At 37.6% G+C, this 15,965-nt stretch overlaps 1 protein-coding gene across 2 annotated transcripts in view; it reads left to right on the top strand.

Moving 5' to 3' along the window:
- lrp1bb (low density lipoprotein receptor-related protein 1Bb) overlaps positions 1-15,965 on the top strand; it is a 412,476-nt gene that overhangs the window by 331,589 nt on the left and 64,922 nt on the right. For both annotated transcript variants that reach the window (XM_037539357.1, XM_037539356.1), the window contains 6 exons: positions 2,267-2,389; positions 4,979-5,119; positions 5,488-5,675; positions 8,245-8,428; positions 8,771-8,856; positions 12,233-12,355. In XM_037539357.1, the coding sequence (XP_037395254.1) occupies positions 2,267-2,389; positions 4,979-5,119; positions 5,488-5,675; positions 8,245-8,428; positions 8,771-8,856; positions 12,233-12,355 (845 nt within the window). The remainder of the gene's footprint in view (positions 1-2,266; positions 2,390-4,978; positions 5,120-5,487; positions 5,676-8,244; positions 8,429-8,770; positions 8,857-12,232; positions 12,356-15,965) is intronic.

Here is a 15,965-nt window from a genome sequence, read left to right as displayed (position 1 = left end):
AGATCTGTCAACTGTAAGTGCTATTATTGTGAAATGGAAACATCTAGGAGCAACAATAGCTAAGCCACAAAGTGGTAGACCACACAAACTCACAGAGCAGAGCCAAAATTGTCTATTCTCTGTTGCAACATTCATTGCAGAGTTGCAAACTGCCTCTGGAAGCATTATCACATGGACTGTGCTTCAGAAGCTTTATGAAATGGGTTTCTAGATGTGAGCAACTGCACAAAAGACTATGATTACTATGTGCAATGTCAGGCATCAGCTGGAATGGTATAAAGTAGTTCCCAAACCTGGTCCTGGAGGACCCCCTTCCCTGCACATTTTAGTGTTTCCCTACTCCCAACACTCCTGATCCAACTAATCTTTGATTAATAAGCCCTTCCTTAGTTGAAGTGGAAAGAAAACACAAAATATGTGCAGGGCTCCTCCTGGACCCAGGCTGGGCACCTCTGTAAAGCACACTGCCACTGGAGAAGTGGAAACATGTTCTTTAGAGTAATGAATCAGGCTTCATTGTCTGCCAGGCTGATGGACCAATCTGGGTTTGGCAGATGCCAGCAGAATACTGCCAAAAGTAAAGTTTAGTGGAAGAGGGATAGTGGCCTGGGTCAGTTTTTCAGGGTTTGGGCCAGGCCTCTTAGCTCAAATGAAGGGTAATGTTAGTGCTACGACATACACAAAGACATTTCAAACAACTGTATGCTTCCAACTTTTGTGGCAGCAGTTTGGAGAAGGCCCTTTCCAGTCCCAGCATAAATACACCCCTGTACACAAAGCAAACTTCATAAGTCATAGTTTGACGAGTTTAGTATGGAGGAACTCCAGTGGTCTGCACAGAGACTTAAACTTAGCCCCACTGAACACCTTTGGAATGGATGAATCATCTTTTGGGAGCCTGACCTTATCATCGAACAACAGGTCCTGATCTCATAAATGATCTTTTGACTGATTGGCTCCAAATCTCCACAGAAACACTCCAAAATCTTGTGAAAAGCCTTCCCAAAAAAGTAGAGGCTGCCAGAGCCACAACAACTCCATAGAAATGCCCATGGTTTGGGGTGGGATATCCGACAAGCTTAGATAGTTGTGATGGTCAAGTGTTCACATTCTTTTGGCCGAATAGTACATGTGCTGTAGAAAAACAAACTCAGATTTCACACCATGAGCATTCTCATTAAAATTACATGGCCACAAATTCGATATTTATCTGATCTAAAAGCACATATGAAAGTGGCTCAGATCTGATTTGAAAAGATTAGACTTTTACGTTCATACAGCTCTGGAAATATCAAATGTGGGTCACATTTAAGCCACACACACACACGTAAAATTTGTGGCGATGAAGCCAATTCACTTGAATGGTAAAAGACTATTCACTTCTATTAGTGGTAAATTTAATTTCTCTTTGTTCCTGAGGAGAAGTAGAGTGAGTAGTTTGAGCCTGATAATAGAGCTTGGCGTACAGCATTTTACAGGCTTTACAGGTGTTTCAGAGCAAGTATTTGAATATTCTTTCTCAGTACTGAAAACATTTAGCATTATTTTAAGTATGCTTGTTCAGTTTTTAAACAAAACAGGTTTTGATTTGTAAGAAATAGTTTTACAGATTTATGCATCTTTTCTTTGCAGTGGTTGGGCCAACGATGCTGATCCACAGATGCAACATTATGTTTACATGTTTTTATAACATGTTTTATTCAAAAATTGGAATATCTCCTTCTAGACTGTTCTAGAAGTCAGTTCAACAAAAGCTTCTTAATATTAAATAAAGAAATTAATACCAACATAACTAATGAAAAGTATTGGACCAGCCCTACATGAATAGATGCTCATGATAATTGAAGTGCTTCCATTACAAATCACTAATTTTAAAGCTTAGCAGATTTTAAAATAAATAATATTATCCTATACGGAAGGTTTCAATATCGGCATCAGTACTGGACTGAAAAGGGGTATTGTGCCGTCTGTAGTTTGTATCACTTCATCCTGGTAATTTGAACGTAGCCTTGGACTAAAAGTTAATTGACTGACTTTATTTTCGGAGGGTTGCTTCAAACATTAAATGGGTGTCTTACAAAAAAAAGCAGCTGAAATGTGCACATTATTTTCTCTTATTTGACTAGAAATAATCATCAGGTGTACAGTTCAGTGTGCTGATTTGACATGCACATCTACTGTTAGTTGCACTCGTGTGTAGCTTTGTGTTGTAATTGCAGAAGTTAAAGTGTAGTGCCTAATTTTAGCCCCTGGTTCTTACTCCCAGCACCTAATAACACATGTGACGAGAATGCCTTCAGATGCCATAACAAAGCCTGCATCCCCAAACTTTTCGTGTGTGACCATGACAACGACTGTGGGGATGGATCGGATGAGTCGGTTGAATGTGGTGAGCATTAGATTCCTCTCCTCTCTTTTCATTACTTTGCTGCCGTAAACACTCTGTCTGCTTTCGTAAATGCCACTGGACATTGAGAGGCCGCCTGTTGCTTTTTTATGTAAGAGAAAATTGAGCAAATCAAATATAAGGTCATGACCATCTGAGCTTGTTTTATTTGAATGATGAGAAAATGCTACAAGAGATGTTTGGATTCTTTTTTAGACATTCAGGCTGAGCACCAAGGAAAAAAATGTACATATGTAAATCACCTCATTCAACGCCTTCAGATTTCAGCCCATGTGTGAAATGTGTGCTTTTAGTTCTTGACTGAGACAACAAAAAAATGCTTTAAAGAAAGTAGTCCTTTCTAGATCATGAAGGACATAATGTATTCTCTCTTAAGTGTTGAATGTATGAGTCTTTTTTTGACGAGAGAACTGAGGTTTGTGCCATTGAATGTGAAAGGGCACCCCCTTAGTGAGAGGTCATGAATATAGCTGTTCCTCAATGGCAGTGTATGGTTGTCGCTGAAAGCTTTAAAAGCTGCTGTTATAACAGTTACTTTTGCAGAAATAAGAGTAGTATTTAAAGTTCCAGTCAGGAATTTGTTGCACAGTGGCTGGTCTTTTCACTCTGATAGTAGCAGAAAGTAAGCAAGTACTTTACATTATTACTGTATTAGACATTTAGTGGGGTGTTCACATTCCTCGGTTTTGGTGTGATTAAATCGAATGATGGTGCAGTCACTCTGTCACTCTGTTAGAACAAGTGAGGATGCTGTCTTCTCACTGATTCACACTAAATTAGCTTCCGGGCAAATCCTTATACAGTTTGAGGTAAAAAGTATAATGCAGACTATAGATGTCTATACAGACCACTCACAGAATGCAGTATACTTTGTTTGGGACCTGCAACAGGCAGGTTTTTGTTATTGTTGTGATATATGGATGCATTTTATCAGCTCTTAATAATTAATTATAAGATAAATAGTTCTGGTAACACCTCTGCCTTCTATGCTGTAGACTGGGGTTCAATCCCCACCTGGATAAATGCCCTACACTATACCGATAAGAGTCCTTGGGCAAGACTCCTAACACTACCTTCGCCTACCAGTGTAAAAATGATCAAATTGTAAGTCGCTCTGGATAAGAGTGTCAGCCAAATGCTGTAAATGTTTGATAACTATTGAATGCCATTGTGTGGTTCAATAAATACTTTTCCACCAGTATGTTGTTTGGCAACCAAACCCCACTGTTAATGTGCTGTTTTTCAAAGGAAAAAAGTGTTCATTCTGCTTATTAATAATAATAAATCAAATCATATATTGAGTATTTGTGTTTTTATCACATTTTATAAAGGCAGAAGCAACTGAAACTTATGCATTACAGTAGTTTAAGTGTTAAATGATTCATTTACATTTACATTTACAGCCTTTAGCAATAATGCATAATAGCAGTATCCAGAGCGACTTACAAGAAGTGGTTTCAAATGGTTAAAGTCACTATAACACACTGCTTTGCTGGTTTAAAGCTAATCACAAGCAGAGATGTACCGATCATAAATTTTTAGACCCATTTTGATTTCTTTACAGATTATTCTGACTGTTTTTTTTTATTAGACTTTGTTTTTTAAACCCAAAGCTGACACTGTGTGGACTGGCATTTTAAATTGAAACGTAAATGAAAATCTGCTATGTATATAAAATACATTAATGAAATACAGTGCTTCATCAAAAGTAAGAGGCATCTGGCTATTTAACACAAATACCCATGCATATTTACCATTTTGATGTACAGTACTCTGCAAAAGTCATGTTTTTAATTTCTAGTCAAAACAGCCATTACATACAAGTTTATTATACGGCATCTGGAAAAAGCAGAACAAATGTATGTAATAGAACATTACACAAAAGCCTCAATAACTAAATATATTAATCTTTTAAAATAATCTAAATTCTTTGTTGTCTTGTGCATTTTCTCAGGAACAGCTTGACAGTTACACATCCTTTCAGACCCATGGGGTTGAGGTGTCTTCTCACAGTGGAAGGATGGAAGGCATTTTATTTTCGTGCTTTTTATTTTTCAGATCTGAAGCAACAGTGGAGTTAAATTTTCTCCTCTCGCTCTCAAAGATAAAAGCTTTAAGTTTTGTTTAAATTTAAAATTAAAAGGCAGCATGTAATATCTTGTGCTTTAGTCTGGAACAAGGAACAACCATAAATACAAATGTACTCTAACATGGTAAAGATGGTAAAGGTAGTTTGCGTGATGAAGAAAATCCCACATGCATCTCTAATTGTCTGTGTTTTCTAAGATCTATTTCACCGGGTTTTCTGTTAGATTCTGGTTGCTCGTATTGTGTTAAGGACAGATCTGTCTCTTTTAATTAAGCGACAATTCCATCAATAATGCAAAATGTGCCCTTGATTTGAGGAAACAACCAGCCAAACGTAGACCAAAGGAATACATTAACTGTTCATCTTCTTGTTCAAAATGCTATTTTCAGCTCCAGAAAGATCAGTGGCTGTTTTATTTGTGTTGTGTTCACGCTGTGATGGGAGAGAGTATCAGCAGGCTAACTGTTTCCTCTCTCCTTCAGTGTACCGCTCATGTGGACCGGATGAGTTCCGCTGTGCCGATGGTCGCTGCCTGCTCAGCGCCCAGTGGGAGTGCGACGGTTATCCAGACTGCCCGGACCACTCGGACGAACTCCCCCGAAACCTCAAATGCCTGGCTGCCGGTAAAGGGTCTGCAGAGCGCTGCCTGAAATGTGTTTGACTGATGGACGCAAGGCTTACAGAAACATCTGAGGGAATACAAATGGCAGAGGGAACAGTGTGCATAAAAGCAAAGGGTCTGAAGTGAATAAGGCTGACCTGAGGGATGGCATGTTTTGGCTGAGTGCACCCAGCATCTGTAAAAAGCCTTTGAGTCTGCTGGCACTCGCAAGAATGCTTGGAATAACATTTGAGTTTCTGGTGGTTTTTTTTCTGCCTTTATGGGAACTTTGCTGCATCAGAGTAGTAAATATTATTCAGTTGAATTTCTGTTTTGTCGCAAAGCAATTGGTTTTCAGAGAGGCCTGTATTTTTCTTTTGCTTCTTCCAGAGAGCCTGTGCAATGGCTCCTTTTTCATGTGCACCAATGGTCGCTGTATATCTGAGACGAGTCTCTGTGACCTGAAAGATGACTGTGGAGACGGCTCGGATGAGAAAAACTGCAACGTTAATGAGTGTCTGAATCGACGTGTCAGTGGCTGTTCACAAGACTGCCAGGACTTAGTAGTGGGATACAAGGTTTGTGCACATTCAGATTCTCAAATTTATATCGTGTAGCTTTAAGCATTGTTTTGGAGGATTTGTAATATCTAAGCATTATTGAGCTTTAATTCTTGTACTTGTCCATACATTATAACTTCAGTGTATTTTATACAGGTCCCAAAGACTCTTTTTCCAGTCAGTCCTTTGTATTTTAATTAATTAATTTAAAAAATATTTTAAATCCAACAAAATTCCTATCCGTATAAAATTAAACTATTGATTTTCTATCATGTAAGGACCAGTCACTGCCCCACACCATTGCAAAATGCATTTATTCCTTTCAAAAAGTCAAAAATGTCACTTCCATAGAGTGAACACAGTTGGTAGTTTACATCACCAGTGTCGAATAGCTGTACATTCCTATGAGTCAGTGTACATAAAAAGTAATTTACCCGAACTCCTGAGGGATTGTAGCCTCTTGCTCTCATTCTTGTTCATGCAGCTTCTGGATTTTTGTTGGTGGAGGCTCTTGAGGGTAGCTGTAGTTTTCCACTTTATTGCTTATGTTAGTTTGCTGCTAGTTGATTTATATATAGGTCTTCTGTGAGCACCGTCTGCCATAGTCTGTCGAAAGTGCTGAATTGCAGCCCTCTTGTTTAAAGGTATATTTGAACAATGGGGCTGGAATCGCTAATTCTCATCGCTAATTCACAGCTAATTCACCAGAACATAGCAGCATACAGTGAATGAGCAGCTGGGCTTCAGCCTGCACTACTACAGTGCTTTTTAACCACATAAATATCACTCAGATTTCCATTTTGTCTTTAAATGCAAATATTTAAAGATCAAAGTAAAAATGAATCCAATTGAATTATGCCCCATTTCAACCAGTAGTGGATAATTGCAGTTCACCTTCTGTACTAAAACCCTCAAACTCTGGACTGAAAATGCTTTACATTTCAGATTCTCTTTTGAAAATGTAATGCAGTCCAAGGCTATAGCTGTGACCAGCAGTCATACTGTTGCAACTTTAAAGTCCAAACTTGGCTGTCTAGTGGCATTAATTATATGGTCATTTGTGCCTCACACTACGATTGACAGATCTGCTGAGATTCTGAAGAGTTAGGGGGGCTGTCTGGATCACAACCAAGTGACCTATGACCATCAGAGCTGTCAGTATAGAGAGGTCGGCTATTGGTATAAGACAGGATTCTGTCCGATATCTGCTTTTTTGATTTGATAAAGAGTCCATTGGAACAGAATTCATTGTCCAGAGACCATTGCTCTGCCAGAGGGCACCTAGGTGAAGACCTTTATCTCCAAGTAGTATGGTAGAAATTGAAGGATCTGCACAAGGTCCCTGGGGCCTTGGGCTGAGCACAGAGCAGCAGAGAACACAGAGACTGGAAGCAGTCGAAATGCATTGACTGACTCAGCCAAAAGGAAAAGTTGAGCTGGATTTCTAACTTACAAAATATTTCTAATGAAACGAAAAAGTTTTCTGCAAGATTTGCACAAAATATTAAATAATTAAATAATCAAATGAAAATGGCTGTGCCACCCAAAAGAAATGATGGAAAAAGAAAAACTGTTTAAAGTAGATCTGAGCAGTTTATGATAGAAATTTTCAGTCCTTTCAAGCATGAAAAAGAAAATCAGATTCATTTTAGGAATACAATCCAACTGTTCATATTAGAGAGTAATGTATCATATTGATTTGGAGGGAGTTGAAGTTCTTCTTCAGTGGCGCTTTTGATTTTTTTATTTATTTATTTTTTTTAGTTAGCTGTGCAACTAAGCATGTAGACCTCAACACTGACTCTGAGGTTGTGGCCAGACTCTCAGTTTGTTTTATTCTTCATTCTTGCATTTGACATGTTTTGTTTTTTTGGGTTTTTTTTGGATTTCTGATATAAGCTGAATGTTTTGTCTCTGGGCCTTGCTGTAGCTTGGCAGGCTTCATGGCCTTGTTTGCTTCAAGACACATTTTAACCTTCTCTTTTAATAAAACCAAACTGAATGGTGCTTGTAAAATTCGGTTGCTTTGTTTCTTATATTGGCTCAGGAAAAATGTAATAGTGGAATGATAGTAGGAAACTATTATTTTGTATGTAAGCTGTGGCACTGATCTACACCACTGTCACGTAATTTAAAACATAAAAAAATTACAGACTGCTCTGTAACACGTCACAGACCGCAAATTTGGGAACAACTGATATATGGAATACTTCTTTTAGAGTTTTTCTTTTTTCTTTTTATTATAGTTCTGTTGACTTTGGAATTTGCTCTATATCTCAAAAATGCAACCAGCTGAGAAATCTAATTTCCGTTAGAAAATTTATTTAACAGTTCAATGCTAATAAAAGACTCGGCCATTTCTCTTGGACCCCTAGCTAGCTGCTCACATATTCTTTTGTATTTTAAGCCAATTTTTAAACTAATGTAAGAAAGTAACAGCTGGCAGTCTTTATAAGACCTGGCTCACTAATAACACAGTAAAGTTAAAGTGGTCTTGCCAAAGTGATTTGTTGACTTGATGCAATTTACTAGCTCAAAGGCAAAAGCATTTCAATTATCTTCCATTATTTTTCATCTGTGTGTCTAGTGTAAGTGCTGGCCAGGATTCCGCCTGAAGAATGATGGGAAAAGATGTGTTGACATTGATGAATGCTCCTCGAGCCTCCCCTGCAGTCAAACCTGTATCAATACTTATGGCTCTTACAAGTGCTTGTGTGTGGATGGATACGAAACCTCCAAACACGACCCCAATAGCTGCAGGTCTCTCTCAGGTAATCCTGTCTCTTCCATACCCAAAGGCTTAACTTGCTGAGGGCTCTAATGAAAGGGATACTTTATGTTCCAGTGTTCTTTCTAGCCATAGGCTTTAGTATTTGTGAAGGAATCGCTGATGCCTACCACCCCTTGTGTACATATAATAACAAGGCCACATTGGAATATATGGTAGTATTGAACTTGCTGAGAGATGCATTGGCTTTATTTCAATTATTATGCATTGGATTTTGAAAATAAATGTATTGAGAAATAAAGCAAATGTGCTTCAGTATCATGTTCATCCTATGGGGTAAATTCATTTGGACTGACATCAATGTCTTTTTTTTTTCTTTATTCAGCTGAAGAACCATTTCTTATACTTGCTGATCATCATGAAATTAGAAAACTAAGTGTTGATGGGTCTAATTACACTCTACTGAAACAGGTATGTTTTTTCTATCTCCTGTTCTTCCTCTGCTTCCTTTGTTGTACCACTTCTCATAGTTCACCAGAACTGATTGTAAAAAACAAGCATCTATTGTTAATCTGTGCAACAGAATGTGTTACTATAAATCCCAGTGGTGATTCACAGAGCAACTTGCAAAATAGAACCGCAAGCGCAGTGAAAGCTTAATAAAGTACCAATTAGGAACAGTGGTGACGTGGTCACGATAACAACACACTGGCAGTCGCTTGCGATCTCCTTTGAAAAGACTAATTGAAGTCATTAAACATCGCACTTTCTTGGCGGAGCTTCACATTAGTAGTGAGGTGAAAGCACACAGTGTCCATGGCCTGCCTGCCTGGAGTAGCAACACCTCAAAGGCTTAATCTTTTTTTTCCCTGTTATTAATACCACTGGAGAAATCACTTCTATTCTAAAAGTTCATAAAAGTTGATTATACTTGTCCATAGTATATTAATCTTTACCAAAAATCCCCAGTTGTATTCGAGGAATGGCAATGTCTAGACAACTCACAGTTGTCTAAAAAGATGGAATTGAAGTGCATATTGAGTTTTGTAGTGCATATTGAGTTTTGATTTCACTTTGATACCATTAAATAGCATTAGATTAGTTGAATTTGAATGTAGCCTAAACACAGTTCATTCATCCCATGAGTTTTTTTAGGTGCATGCCCAGTGGCCCAGCCACTAAGGGGTCCCCACAAGTAATTATGAAACGTGGCACAGAAAAAAAAACTAATTTCAGACATATCATTGTGTTATGACCGGTTGTAATCTGGATACTCCCCCATTTTTCTTCCGATCACTGTTCAACAGCTAATAATGTGATTAATTATTTCAATCATTTGACAGCCTCAAACTACAAACTGAAGAAAAACCATTGGTAACATTATTATTTATTTGGAGTTGTGCTTTGTGGATAATTAATAAACTCTTAACAGATTATCAGTAACACATCAACAATATCAGTGGAATAGCAGTAATGAAGCACCTGAATACACTGAAGTAAACATTTTGTAGATGTACTGTTTATACATTACTTATATTAAATAGATGTACTGTTAATATGCTGCTTCCAATATGCAAAACCTAATCTTGCTCAGCCTTAACCAAAACCTAACCCTCACCCAGGTCCTAATCCTAACCCTAACCTTAACCTCAGCCCAAAACCTAATCCTAACCCTTTTGACATGTTACTGAGAGGCTGTTAAGTGTTTGTCTTATCTAAAAGGACCACTCAAAATAAAGTGTCACCAGTCTGTTTTATATTGTTTTAGGTTTTGATACTATTGTACATCTTATTGTATAGTCTTATATTGTTCATTAAGCATTTGATACTGCTGACATTTTTTGACATTTTTTGACATCGTGCTGTCAAAAAATGTATTGTCTTAAATTCTGTTTGTTGTCTCAACATCTCCTTTCTATCATTAGCCCACTCGGAGCATGTTCTCATTTTCCAATTACTGTGTCTTGGGCTGGTGTCATCAGAGGCAGATATTAGAATTACCATCTAAATGATTCCCGGTGAAATATGAATTTGCCCAATTCTGCAATCTGCACTCATTGTATTATTCATGGCAGCTGAGATTCATGGTTGTCTATAGGGCCCTCGTTAAATTGTCCCCCTTTATCCAGGGGTCTCATCAGCAGTCAGGCTCTTTAATCACTGTTTTGATTTAATGAAAGTACAATGACTATGCATGAGTGGATGGTTCAGCTCCTAACCTAGATGACCTCGTACCAGCCTATCATCAGTGATCAGTTATGATTATATTAATGTTAATCTGAAAAGACCTTATCAGTGTAAATGTGGCTATGGCAGAAATATAATCTCTTGATTGGACTGGTAGGTCATATTTTTCATGTTTTTTGTCATTTTGAAGCACTAAATTATATTTCATTGCTTTAGATGAGGGTGGGAATCTCTGTACTCATCAAAATTTCATTTGATTGTGTACCAGTATGTGTTTTTAAAGCGTTTCTTTAGGTCTGCTGATTTTTTTTATTATTATTTATTTACTTATTTATTTTGCATACATTGTTCTTTTTTCAGTATTTGTCTTTGTAAGTAGTATTGGTTTAGTTAATTTGTATAGAGCCTACTTGTTGTTAGATCTATAGGCCTATAGTCAACATCACTGAATGTGTTTGGGATTATTTGGATCATAAGAAGCAGAAAATGCAAACAACTTCTAAGATTGAATTTTAGAGGTGTGGGAAAAATACTTCTGCTGATTGCCTTGAAAGAATGGAAGCTGCAATATATGATGGACACTGGACACAAGATTCGATATTATGTGCAGTTGTTCAAGCTGTTTCCTCTTGTTTGTTCTGTTCCTGATGCCAAAAATGAATATCTTGTACTTAATGGCTCTTTTAACTAAAAATGGACTTTTGCATGGTACTGTACGTTTTCTTTGATTTTTTTTTCTTTCTGTCACATTGTATGCAGTAGTCTAAAATGTTAATTTTTCAATATAAATGTTTGGCACTTTTGACATTTTTCAGTTTTAAAAAATGATAAAGTTGCATAAGCCTGTGCAGAAGTCTGATTATGAAGTTCATCAGTGCAAAATCTTTCTAGAGAGAATTGGAATGCATTTCAGAACAGATTTTTTCCACATGAAGACTTGTTTAAGTCTAGAGTATGTTTGAGTACTAAAATGCTCTTTCTCAGTCTCTCAGCGTGAGTTTCATAAAACATCTATCCCACGGTTGGTCTTTGTGTGAGTCCCAGTGGGCTCTGTGTGGCTTGTCTGTGGGTGTACTGATGATCTGATGAAGGTGTCACGTCTGGTTTCACTTGTCATCAATGCTGTCGCCTAATCTTAGCACCCGTGCTGAGGTGAGCAGAGAAGTGTTAGTGAATGAGAAGCTGCCTGCCCTGACTGACAGCGGACTGATGCTGACATGACAGTAAAGGATGTATTTCAGCATCCTGTTGGAAGGCTTTCCGAAACCTGCTTCAGCACCAGTCCTTCAGCCCCACCTCAGACAGCCTTCCCCTTCCACAATCAATACAATGATTAGATATCAAAGGGAATGTATACACCCTGTGTTTCTCATCTACATTCCTGCCAGATTCAGTCACAGAGATGGAGAGAAAACTGCATCTGAAGTGGCTAATTAAGCCCTCCAGCTAATTGAGTAGCAGAACAAAGCTGGATGTCTTGCTTTTTTGTGTGTCTGAAGATCCGTGGTGCTTCATGTACATCATCAAAAAGCTAACGTGGTTTGTTGACTGGACGGCAGAGATCTTTGACGCATGACTGCTGGAAAATAAGGCAGCTCATCTTGTTTGTGGCATTCTTAATCTCTTTAAATTCTGATGCCTTCTCTGTTCTCTTTGATAGGGTCTGAACAACATCATCAGCTTAGATTTTGACTACAGGAAGGAGTTCATCTATTGGGTTGACTCCAGCAGACCCAGCGGGCGAAGGATCAACAGAATTCGGCTAAATGGCAGTGATCTTAAGGTATTTTTCACTTCTTTTGCCATCCAATACAATTCCACCTATCTTTTAAATCACTATTATTTAGTGGTTTGATGTGAAATGCACCATTCTAGAGGAAAATTTATCAAGTCAGAATGTTCACAGTGGTGGTAGTAGGAGCCAAACTTCTGAAGCGTTTAATGCCTCTAAAAGCCACATTACAGTACGTTATTGCAAACGCAAATCCGAAAAAGTTGGGACAGAATGTAAAATGTATTGCTTATTGCCCTTGCTTTTTTGGAATTGGGTTTATATATGCAGTGGTTATGAGTTCATTGCCTGATGTCTGAGACATTGTTTCATGACAGTTTTGAGTTACACTCATAAGCTTATATCATATATTTTTAAAAATAAAACCATTTGAAACATTATTAAAGTTTCAAAATGTAACATACACTCCCCAGTCTGTATTTGGCAACCAAGCTGCAAAAACAGCCGATTTTCATTTCACTATTTTTGTGATGTCAGGAGAATCAGTTTGTTTACATATATCCACCTATTCTGTTTACAGCAGCAGTTTACACCTATTCATGTTGAAGTTATAAGGAGTATTTCAGCCTGTACTGTTTTTCGAATGAGGTGAAATATAGGATAGCCACTCAGAATAGAGATAATTTACATCTATAACGAAAGCAATAAAATTTTAGGGGATAAGGAAAAGTTATAAAATGGCTAGAATTATTGCTGAAGGATTTTTTTCTGTACATAATACCATGCAAACATGGAGAAAGCGGCCCCCATGGGAAAATAAAATAGGAAAATGAAGGCTATGGGCTTTTAAAAGTACATGCAGACTGTTGTGAGGCAAAATAGTACATTTTCCCCATTATAAATGTTAGATTACAAAAAAAACAACTCAGCAGGCACGTGTAGTCGCACTGGTCATTTTAGATAGTAAATGGACATATTGAATGAATTCATAGTGATATTTTGAATAGATATCATCAAGTAAATTATGCATAACTTTTGAAAACCCTGTGGAATCCCCTTTCAATTAGTCATTTTGACAAAAATAGACATGCTGATAATTTCAAGCTTGTTTATTTTTTTTTCTTTCTTTTTAATTCTATAGTTGTTTTCTATATAACTGAGAAAAGTGACTGTAAATATTGTTTATAAGATTATAATATTAGGCTCATTATCAAGCCACATTAGCCTTGTAGAGGTACATTAGCTGAACAATTTCATTAAGCTTGACTAGATTCTTAGGTAATTAAGGCCTAAGAATAAATAGACGAAACAGTTGACTGGACTACAGCATAAATTACCGCTTTTTGTGAGTTATGGAACAGGATCTGTCAAATCTTTACATGCTGTGAATTTCTATCCTTTTTTCTGAGATCCTATGCTGTGTTACGAGGAATAAAAGCATTAGTGTGGGGATAAATAGAGTTTCTGATTTTAGATGTGGTCAGCAATACTCAAGATGATCATTGTAAGTAAAACTGTAGAGTTAGTTGAGCAGCTATCAAACTCCCAGACTGCTTCCTTTGGTGTGTCTATGTGACAGTTAAAAGCCACATAACTATTAAAACCAATGCTTAGTGCATCATAAGGGTCATATAGCAGGTGCTCACATGTAAGCTTCTGCAGTTCACCTGCTGAGCCACCCTTTCCTCCATCTCATTAGTTTTGAGTGCAGGGCCAAAAGGCTCATTTGGCTTCATTACACCCAGAGCGCCCCCACCCCACCCTGTCTTCTGATTTATCTCTCCCCCTCAGCGCACCATCTCAAATTCATTAGAATTTTGGGGGAATGATTATCAGAACGCTGAAAATGGGAATAATGCAAGCTGTGATAATGTGTTTAGTCTGAAAGGCTATTGCATCAGAATACCAATGGAGAAGGGAGCTTTATCTTTCAGTATTAAGCCATGCCAGCCTCTGTCAGCAGGCTTTCTCCTGTGCCTGACAGTATATGGTCCAAAGCTGTTTTCAGTGCAACAGATGTGCAGATGTGTCCCAGTTGAACAGGAAACGGTGAACTGATTAAAAAAGATCAAGAGATATTACAGTCAGTTTAATACACTTTTTATATGTAAAAGACTATTTCATGATTGTGTAGGTGGTTAAGTAAGAATTACATTTATATTTGGCTTCTGCTCTGGATAAACAGGCAGAGTTTGCATTTACATCTTTTCTCTGTGTTTCAGAAATTCAGGGCCTTCTAAGCCTTCAGAGTTGAATTCTGCGAACTAAGAAATTAGGCCTAATGTGTCAGTTTAACCACTAATGTAATGGAGTCAACCAATTCTGTTTTGATTTACAATGGGTGGGACCAATTTTATGAGGAAAACATCACTTTAGACCTTCTGGAGGTCCTACATACATCACTGAAAGCAGACGCAGAAACCTGACCAGTCAGTTTCAATAAGAAAAATATTAGTAGCTATTTCACTGTATGACTGCTAGAAGGTAAAATATGTGTTCATTTCTGTTACAAACTTCAAAAATATGAATGTAAATTGCCATAATTGTGCTAAATACTACTAAAATCCCATAGGAGTGCGTGCACAAATTAGCATCATCATGGCAATGTTAAGTTTTGACATTTATAGGTTGAACAGATGGCCAAGCTCTAATGGTCACAGTTTGCCACTTAAAAATCATATTAAATGACTCCACACTTTTGTTATCACTAGCATAACAGAAAATGGATGCTCAGTTAAAATAATGGTTGGTACAGCATAGTGGGTAATATTGATGCATTGATGCCCTCTGCATGGCAGACTTTATTCCCGTTGTTCCCTGGGCTTTATTCCCTGCCTGAGAAAGAACCCACTGCTATACCAATAAGAGTCCCTGGGCAAGACTCCTAACCCTACATTCCCCAACTTCTGTAACATGATAAAATTGTAAGTTGCTCTGGATAAGAATTTAAATGTAAAATGATTAACTTACTGTTTGTATGTTGTACACATACAAACAGCAGGCATTAAAATAGATCAGTTATTTATCATATTCAGTTACTTGTGTCTCACTGTCATTTATCAAAGTCACAGTGTACACGTGTAACCAAGGTGTGAAATACAGGGAGTCCTCGAGACTTTGGGAGCTCGTAATTAACCTCTTGGACACTTTGAATGTCTCAAAATCAAAATTTAGAGGAGCCGCTGAAAAAACCTTATTATTACTTTATGCTTTCTTAGGGAAAAATAGACCCTGAGATACAAATTCAGGGAAAGGTCATTGTTTAGCCTTGACCTTATCTTGGTGAGCTTCTGTCTTTGGTATTCTCAACAAACTAGAGATTCAGCATTTGTCTGCCTCAGGCTGGAACTATAGTAAATTGGTTCAGCCAGTTGGTTCTTCTTAGCCTACCAACTGTAAATGTGCTTGAGATACCTCTGAAAAACATAACAATATGCTGCAGCGCATTTGTAAATCTGAAAACTAAATTTTCCAAAAGACTGGTAGAGAATTGTTACTCCTTCTTCAACCATAGATGAAAGGCATGTGTAACAGTTCAGTTAATATGTGCAAGAGTGCATTATCAAACTAGAAATGAGCATTTCCAGAACAAGAATTATTAAACCAAACATTTTGTTGTCATTAGAGCTAGCATCAGTTGTGCTATGGTGAGTGAGTTAGC

The sequence above is a fragment of the Pygocentrus nattereri genome, chromosome 6 (genome assembly GCF_015220715.1).
Source record: "Pygocentrus nattereri isolate fPygNat1 chromosome 6, fPygNat1.pri, whole genome shotgun sequence".
In the NCBI taxonomy this organism is placed as follows: Eukaryota; Metazoa; Chordata; class Actinopteri; order Characiformes; family Serrasalmidae; genus Pygocentrus; species Pygocentrus nattereri.
The sequence above is the reverse complement of the archived record's forward strand: the minus strand, read 5'-3'. Positions and strand labels throughout refer to the sequence as shown.